We start from the raw sequence: 8,079 nt of genomic DNA, 5'->3' as shown, positions 1-8,079 counted from the left end.
GGGTGGGGCGGGGCAGCACCGCCGGGGCGGGCGCGGGTGGCTCCGAGGCCGAGGAGGCGGGGCCGGGGCCCGGGGCGGGGCCAGAGGGGGATGCCCCGCCGCCCCACCGGGAGGCGGCGCCCGCGGGACAGGCACTCCGAGGCGAGGGGAAGCCCCGAGGCCGGGCGGAGCCGACCGGGGCCGAGGGATCAGGCCAGCGGCATCTCCTCCCTTCCCCCCCCCCCCCCCCCCCCCGCCCGGTTCCCCTGCTCCCTACAGGTGGGGAGCCCGAAGGCCAGAAGGCAGTGGGGAGAGGGGGCACTCCTCATCCCACCCGCGCCGCCCGCAATTCCCCAGATGAAACACGGACGTGTACTTTTTCTTTTTTTTTACAAAATGTATTCATCTTCCTTGAAACTGAAAAATAAATCTATGTACAAAACAGGAAGAGATCAGGCTCCCCTCACCCACTCGCAAACCCCTGCAGATTTCCTCCAGAGTCCCTTGAGGCGGGCTGGACCTCGGGGAGGTTCCCAGAGGGTCGGAAAGAGGTCTGCTCTGATCTGCGGCCAGTTTGGTCAGGAAGGGGGCGGGGCTCAGGATTCACAGGCCGGAGACTGCGTTTCGTGTCCCAGACTCGCAGGATAGAGGGGAGGAAGCTAGAATTTCCAAACTCTGAAAGTTGAAGTTCTTTTGGGTGTGTGTGTGTGGGGGGGGGGTTGGGTTCCCAAGGGATGGAATCCTGAAGCGCGGAAATGTACTACTAGAGGCTGAGCCGAGTCCCAGGTTCCCGGGTTGGAGGCGGGTCCTGTGCTTCTTGGGTGTAGGGCTGGGAGCAACCGGGAGCAACCCTGGTCTGGCCTAAGGTTAGAGCCTCGGTTCTGAGGTGGGACCTGTTTCCAGTGCTTGGACCTTTAAGGATTAATGATGGAGCTCAAAGTGAGGTTCCCATTGGCCGTCTGGGATTCTGGGGGATGGGATCTATATTCCAATGGCGGGCAGAGCCCTGGAGTAGTCTGTACTCCGAGAACTTGCAGCCTGGGTTCCGGGTGGGGGTGGGGCTCGGAGGACCGGCTTAGGCCACCTCGCCACCACCCCCCCCCCCCCCCCCCGCGGAGGCAGGGCTCAGGGGGCCCGGAGGGGGGGGTGTCTGGTGTGGGGCCTCCCTCCAGGACTGAGCGCCCCCTTCCCCCCACCACAAGGGTTGACAGGGAGTCTGGGGTGGCTCAGAGGCCTTTGCGCTGGCGCTTGAGGAAGGAAAGAGTGTAGTCGCTAGGTGTAGACACCTTCTGCTTCTTCATCTGCACTTGCGACTGCGCCGTGAGCTGCAGCTTGATGGCGCTCGAGTTGATCTTGGTGGCCACCAGCAGCTCCTTCATGCCCTTCATCTTCTCGCTCTGGAAAGTGAGCACCGGCCCCTCGGGTGGTGGCGACGCTGCGGGCGCAGGGGCTGGAGCCGCACTGCCTCCTTCTGGGCCGCGGGCAGTGCCCGGGACTGTCCCTGGGGGTTTCCGCGGGGGTCCCGACGTCGCACCCTGGCCGGAGCCCGGGCCCTTGTCCAGCGCCGGTTTCTTAGGCGGCGGCGGCTCCTCTGGCTTGGACTCACGCCGCGGGCCTCGCCGCCGTCCTTCCCGGGCTTCCTCGCCCCACAGCTCTTCCGCCTCGGCCGCCTCGGCCTCGCGGCTCACTATGCGCACCTTCTGCCGCACCTGGGCAGGGAGGAAACGCGGAGGGGAGGTTGCAGGCCAGTGGCCGGAACCCCAGGCCCAGCCTCGGCCATCGCGTCACCGGGCCTCAGTCTCATCTGCACCCAAAGGGGACAAGCAAACCCTCTTCAGGACCTCAAAGGTTCTGACTCGGTGGCTGCCGTCCCCCCCTGACCTCTCCCAGCATCCCTGTGCAGCTCCCCCTCACCTGCCCCTCAAATCGGCCTAGGGACTGCACGAGGAAGGTGGCCCAGCCCACGTGCAGCACGGGCGTGGGGCTGCCCTCTTCCCATTTGCAGATGCCATCATAGAATCGCAGCAGGTGGGCGAAGCACTCTGGATCCTGGAGGGCGGAACTCTGGCTCTGGGCACCCTGGGCACGGGGAAAGGAGGGCACAGGTCAGACCCACTTCATCACCCCTTATCACAGGGCATGGTCGGGGACCCCTGCTTGGGCAAAGAGCCCTGGCTTCAAACGAGGAGAGCATAGGGGAAAAGAACTCTTAGAATCTCTTTCCTTTTATAAAACCAGTCCTTAGCCAGGGTGTGGGGGGGAGAAACATCCCTTCCCTATATCCCACCCCCTCAATTGAATGAGGGGCACTGGCCATGAAAGAGATGGGCTTCCACCCCATTTACCTGAAGCCACAGGGGTAGAAACCCCTACAATGCCCCCAGTTCCCTCACACCCGGGCCCAGGACCTCAGCTACTGCAGAAGAGAATGTAGCTCCCCGTGCTGGGCCACCTCCCCCTCGCGGGCCCGTCCCATGCAGCAGTCCCCGGGTCCTGTGACGGGCAGCCCTGCTCAGGTGGCCAAGGGAACACAGGCCAGAGCTCTTAGCTCTTCACCTGGGTCTGCTCCCCTGGCCGCTCCTCGCCGGCCTCCAGCAGGCTAGCTGCCTCCTTCAGCAGGTTGGGGATGACATCATTAGCTACTTCGAAGAACTCCTTGTAGATCTCCTCGTCCTCGCGGCAGTAGTTGTAGCTGTAGAGCAGGAGGGCACGGTGGGGTCTTGGTCATGGCAGGGACCCCCGGGGACCTGGTGAGCGGTTGGGGTCTTTACCCGGAAATGGTGGTATCTGTGTCAACCCAGAGCAAGAGGAAGAGGAAGGAGGGGGGTCACGGGCTGGGGGGGGGGGGGCAGATTCTATTGCTGGATGTCAGTGGTTGGAAATCGGGAGGACAGGGGAGGCAGGGAAAGGTGTGAGGTGCTCATCAGAGGTCCCAGCCTCCCGGGTGATGGTGGCCTTGGCTGCCTGGGGACCGGATGGAAAGCGGATAGGGCTTGGGACCCAGGCCTCACTCCTGAATGAGGCGGGTTGGAAATGAGGCAGAAGGGGACGAAAGGCCGGGCTGAGGCCCTGTCGGGGGATCCTCACTCCTGGATGACAGTGGCCGTGTCAGCCCAGGCCTGCAGGGCTTCGCGCACGTTGCGGTTGCGACAGTGGTAGCCAGCCAGGTACATGTAGGGGTAGATGTGCTCATCCCGGTAGTAGGTCTTGGCCGAGGCAATGCCCTGGGGACAGAGCAGAAGGATCTCAGAGAGGCAGCCCCAGTTGCCCTGGATGGCACAGATCCTTTTGGGTCACACCCGGAAGGAACAATAGGAAGATCCCAGAGAGTTCCACCTCCGATCTCTCTTCCACCACCTTCTATCCTCTCTACCAGACGCTCCTCCCTAGAGTCTGCAGGACTGCCTGCTGAGGCCTGGGTCACACTGTGGTGGGCAGGGACGCTCACAGAACTGGGCCTAGGAAAAGGGAGGGGCCCGCCCTCCAAGCTCCGGGCACATCCATTTTCCCAGGCTTCCCACACACTCCTACACACACACCAAAGCCTTCTAAGCCCGGCCCAACGTCCGTCCTGTGCCCCGCCCCCACAGAATTAACACCCCCTCCTCAGTGCTCCCACCACATGTGACCTCTGTTACGCTCTAGGACAACGAGAGGCAGCAGAAAAAGCAGGGCTTAAGGAAGAAACTCGGGCCCTATCACCCCCAGGCCGGGAACCCAGAACACCCCTCAGAGAGCCCTGACTGCACCGAATATGCACGTAATAAACACAAAATGGGGAACGGATGGGTGACAGCCCCCAGTACACACAAAGTTCCTCTCTCCTCACCCACCACCTCCCAGTCCCCAGGGAGAAGGGGACCCCAGCCGCTGCTGGGCTTCCCTTCTGTACCCGCCTGAGACGTCCCCACCTTGTGGTAGAGGGTGAGTGGGTCTGGTCGGCCAGGGGTGGGTTCCAGTTCCTCCAGATCTGCCAGGTTCCCCAGCGCCATGGGGTACCTGGGAAAGGGTCATGAGTCCAGGCTGCCTCCCAGCCCCCTGAGGCCCAGCCTGGCCACTTTCCCCTACTGACCTTTCCAGATGTCCCAGGTCGTAGAGCAGCCAGAGCAGCTTCTAAGGGCCGAAGAGGAGACGTGTGAGCTTGGGGGGGGGGGGGGGGGTGAGGAGGGCCTCAGTCTACCAGGCAGATGTGACTTCCAGCAGGGACCTCCCACCAGGTGGGAGGCAGCCCCTTCTTGGGGCCGAAGCCCTTTCGTGTCTCCGTTCTACTCTCCCAAGAGCCCCGGGGAAGGCCAGGCCCGGAACTGTTAACCCGTGTCACCAAAAGGGAAGCTGGAGCTGAGGAAGGGGAGGGCAGGTGCCCCCGCCCGAGGCCCCACGGGCCGCCCTCACCTGCTGCAGCTGCAGCAGTTCCAGGGAGTCGGTGTGCAGGTCAATGGAAGGGTTGATGGCACACACCATAAATGCCACCTCCATCTTGCGGTCGCAGCGCATGTACGATCCTTTCAGGTACAGCCAGCTCTTGGGAGAGGACAAGACCAGATGTCTCGTGATGGCTCACCGGTGCCTACTCCCGGGACCGACGGCCAGAAATGGGGCGCTCCCCTTCGTGGCATACACAGGTGGTGACAGGCAGGAGGGGAGTACGGCCCGAGAGAGCGGAGCCTCTCGGGGGGGCTTGGGCGAGGAGAGCGTGAAGGGGAGGGGGTGGGGACAGTACCCGCTCGGCCACACCCGCGTTGACCGTCTGGCCCCTGCGATCCTCGTTGCCCTTGCCGTGCCAGGTGACCTCAGCTGTCTGTTCTCCGTTGGGCCCAAACACTACCCAGGCGTGGTCCTCAGACAGGGCGAGGTGGACATCCCGGAGACCCAGAGCCTGGCAGGCCCCCACCACGGCAAAGGCCACACCAGAACTGTCCAGTTTAGTGCCTGTGGAAGGGGAAGTAATGAAAGAGGGTCCTCTGAGCTCTGCCCCGGTAGGGATGGGGGGGGGGGGGGGAGGGGGGGGGGGGGGGAAGGGGCCACGCAGTGATGCACGCTCCCCCACCTCCAAGCCTGTGCACAAATCTTAGATGCTTCTGCCCATCAATTCTCAATCCCTTTCCTCCTATGTGTTCGAAGCCTTCCCCTCGCCCCCCCTTACATCCCCCAGTAAGAGAGCTTCTTGGCTTTCACATAGCTCCACCCAGCCTTTGAGCTGGTTCCTTCTCCTTCTCTGCACCCGTTATGATAATTCAGGGATTTCCTTGCTTTATTGTGCCTATTGGGTTAAAACAGGGACAGCAAAAACAAGACCCTCTGGCCGATGTTCTTTCTTCACACACCCACTGGTAGATATTCCTAATCTCTCTCTGTATTCTTCCTGCTTGGCTCAAAAGCAGCCACCGGTCCCTTCTCAACATGGCACTCCAGGACCCGACCGCCAGTCAACTGGGCCTGGAGCAAAGACGAGAGTTCTTTGCGAGCCCTGAGGGTTAAGCTTCTTGAGGTGAAGGCCCTCCCTCATCTGTTCGCTTTCACTTAAGTGTCTCAGATGGACCAAGATGTAGGCTCCTCACTCTCCAAATCTGCTGCTGCCCTTTGCGCCTCACACTGAGCTGAGGGACTCGTGCAGCTGCTCAATGGCAGGGGTGGGGGTGCTGAGGAGGCCGAGGGTGGATTCATGCCTGGAGAGCAAGCGACTGGGGTCCAGTCCCAGCCCTGCCGTTCTGTGGCACACCATTTCCCTTGTCTGGGCTTTAGTTTCCCTAGCTGCACACAGGGTAGTAATAACACCCGCCCCACCTCCCAAGGCTTACAGGTCTTAAAGGGCTCTGCAAACCATACAGGGCCGTGAAGAGGTGGGCTAAGGTTCCCAGGTGAGACGGGATTCTGGCCCTTTGCCACCTGTCGGGCTCCAACCTGTGATGAAGCTGAAGAGGGACTGGATGTGGGCCCGATCCTTGAAGTAGGAGCGGCTGAGGCTGTTCCAGATGACATCGGAGACCTTCTTCACCAGTTCTCGGCTGGAGACACCCCCCTCTCGCGGGTAGAGAGACAGGTCGACGGCGCCACGGATCTGGGCGGTGAAGCGGGCATACAGCGCGGCGATGATGGACAGGTCGGCCACGGGGAAGTAGGTAAGGCCGCCAGGAGGGTCGGGCGCGGGGCTGGGCTGGAAGGTGAGCTCGGGCACATTGGTGGGGATGACGCGGTTGACAGCTAGGAAATGCTCCACGAAGCCCAGTACCAAGGACAGGAGCACCAGGTCCGGTTCCTCTCGGCCCAGCTCGGCAGCGAACAGGCGCACCACGTCGTCGATGGAGCGCAGCGGGAACAGCGTCTTCTGGGCGGCCTTCAGCCCCATGGCGGCGGGCCTCGGCCTGCGGGAGAGAAGGAGGAGGGAGGGTCGGGCGGGCACGACCGGGGAGCCCCCTCCCAGGCTCGGCTAAGGTTCCACACCCCCACCTCGTACACTCTCTTACTTCCCCGCCCCCCTGACCCTCCGCTCATTTGTTTCCCCTCTTCCGTCGGAGACCCCCTCAGCTGAGGCTGGAAGGGCCTCCTCGTCCCCCACAACCCCAGGAGCCGCGGCCCCGATGGGTGTGCGCCCCTAAAACCCCGCTGAGCACCCTCCACGGCCGCCCCGCCCCCTCCCTACGACCGTACCCCCGGGCACCCAGAGTCCGTCCGGAGGGTGCCCCTAGCCCAAGCCCCCCAAATGCCAAGAAGAGTCCTGGCCTGGGTCCCCCGCGCCCACCTCCGCGCTTACATCCCACACAAGGCACCACGGCGCCCGCCGCCTGGAGCCTGCTGGGAAATGGAGTTCCGCCCCTTGGGCCGCACGGCCTGCCGGGAAGTGGAGTCCCGGGCCCTCTCCCGGCCCCGCCGCGTCTTGAAATGGTGGCCGGGCCGGGCAGTCCGCAGTGGTTTATGGGAGTGGTAGTCCCGCCGCTCCGGGCTCCCCGGAGGTAGGTGAAGAGTGGAGCCTGCGCCACCCCTCTGAGATCCTCAGGGATTGGTCACTCCATTTCACGCCCTCCAGGTAGGCCGTGGAACCGCGGTGCATTCTGGGAGATGTAGTCCGGGGCGTGACCAGGCGTTCCGCAGGCGGTCGCTGCGCTGAGGTTGTCACGTGTCGTCAAGATGCGAGGAAAACCGGTACTTTGAAATACTGACACGGAGTCCTGTGTGTCGAGCCACTTTAGTTGAATTTTTATCAGTATCCATCAACACGAAAATGTGTGTCCTCGATGTCTAGCAATTCTTCCCTAGCTCTGCTCTTTACTTTTAATTTTTAAATGTTTATTTATCTTTGAGAGGGAGAGACGGACAGAGCACGAGTGGGGGGAGAAGCAGAGACAGAGGGAGACACACAACATGAAGCAGGCTCCAGGCCCCTAACTGTCAGCACAGAGCCCGATGCGGGGCTCGAACCCACGAACTGTGAGATCATGACCTGAGCTGAAGTTGGATACTTAGCGGACTGAGCCACCCAGTTCTGCTCTTGAGAAACGGTAACACATCTGCCAAGATGTGTTATTTGTCATAGGGCAAAAGAAGAGTGAGGTTGCTGGATGCATCCCAAAATAGATCTTCAGAGCAGATTGTTGAGGGAAAATACTACAGAACAATAGGGATGATAAGATAATATTTGTATTAAGAACATTTTAAAACTAAAAAAAAAAAAAAAGAACATTTTAAAACTTCAAAACAATACTAATTCCTCCAGAGTCATCCGTGAATCTTTCTTATTCATTCAACAAACAGATTTTTGGTGCCTGTGGGCCAGGCACTCAGTCCTAGGCACCGGGTATGTAGCAGTGAGTAAAACAGATCAAATTCCTGCCCGACTTCACCTCTGTGGGTATTTCCCCCCCAAATCCATAAGCTTAGCCTAATCGTGAGAAAACATCTGGCAAACCCAGACTGAGGGACATTCTACAAAATACCTGACCAGTACTCTTCAAAAGTGTCAAAGTCATCGGGGCACCTGGGTGGCTCAGTCGGTTGAGCTTCCCACTTCGGCTCGGGTCATGATCTCACGGTCTGTGAGTTCGAGCCCCGCGTCGGGCTCTGTGCTGACAGCTTGGAGCCTTCTTGGGAGTCTCTCTTCCCTCC

At 61.1% G+C, this 8,079-nt stretch overlaps 1 protein-coding gene across 3 annotated transcripts; it reads right to left on the bottom strand.

Annotated features, from left to right (window-relative positions):
* Nucleotides 1–674: 674 nt before the first annotated feature.
* MEN1 (menin 1) lies at nt 675–6,889 on the bottom strand. 3 transcript variants are annotated; one of them, XM_049643292.1, is made up of 10 exons: nt 6,719–6,885; nt 5,881–6,341; nt 4,700–4,908; nt 4,372–4,500; nt 4,052–4,092; nt 3,891–3,978; nt 3,067–3,203; nt 2,536–2,671; nt 1,894–2,058; nt 675–1,688 (listed from the first exon to the last, which is right to left on the bottom strand). In XM_049643292.1, exons 2-10 carry the CDS (start codon nt 6,323–6,325, stop codon nt 1,206–1,208), a joined length of 1,833 nt encoding a protein of 610 aa, XP_049499249.1. In that variant the 5' UTR covers nt 6,326–6,341; nt 6,719–6,885; the 3' UTR covers nt 675–1,205. The 3 variants fall into 3 exon arrangements, with proteins under 3 accessions (XP_049499249.1, XP_049499242.1, XP_049499244.1); XM_049643285.1 differs by having other exon boundaries at nt 6,731–6,885; XM_049643287.1 differs by lacking the exon at nt 3,891–3,978 and having other exon boundaries at nt 2,991–3,203; nt 6,731–6,889.
* Between the last annotated feature and the right edge of the window lie 1,190 nt (nt 6,890–8,079).

The sequence above is a fragment of the Panthera uncia genome, chromosome D1 (genome assembly GCF_023721935.1).
Source record: "Panthera uncia isolate 11264 chromosome D1, Puncia_PCG_1.0, whole genome shotgun sequence".
NCBI lineage: Eukaryota > Metazoa > Chordata > Mammalia > Carnivora > Felidae > Panthera > Panthera uncia.
The sequence above is the reverse complement of the archived record's forward strand: the minus strand, read 5'-3'. Positions and strand labels throughout refer to the sequence as shown.

What these genes read in the sequence shown, in the direction of transcription:
- MEN1 (XM_049643285.1), bottom strand. An exon ending in GACCTGGGACATCTGGAAAG is followed by an intron (nt 3,979 to 4,051) that starts GTCAGTAGGGGA and finishes ACCCTTTCCCAG; the next exon opens with GTACCCCATGGCGCTGGGGA. An exon ending in GGCCAGGGGAGCAGACCCAG is followed by an intron (nt 2,059 to 2,535) that starts GTGAAGAGCTAA and finishes CCCCGTGCCCAG; the next exon opens with GGTGCCCAGAGCCAGAGTTC.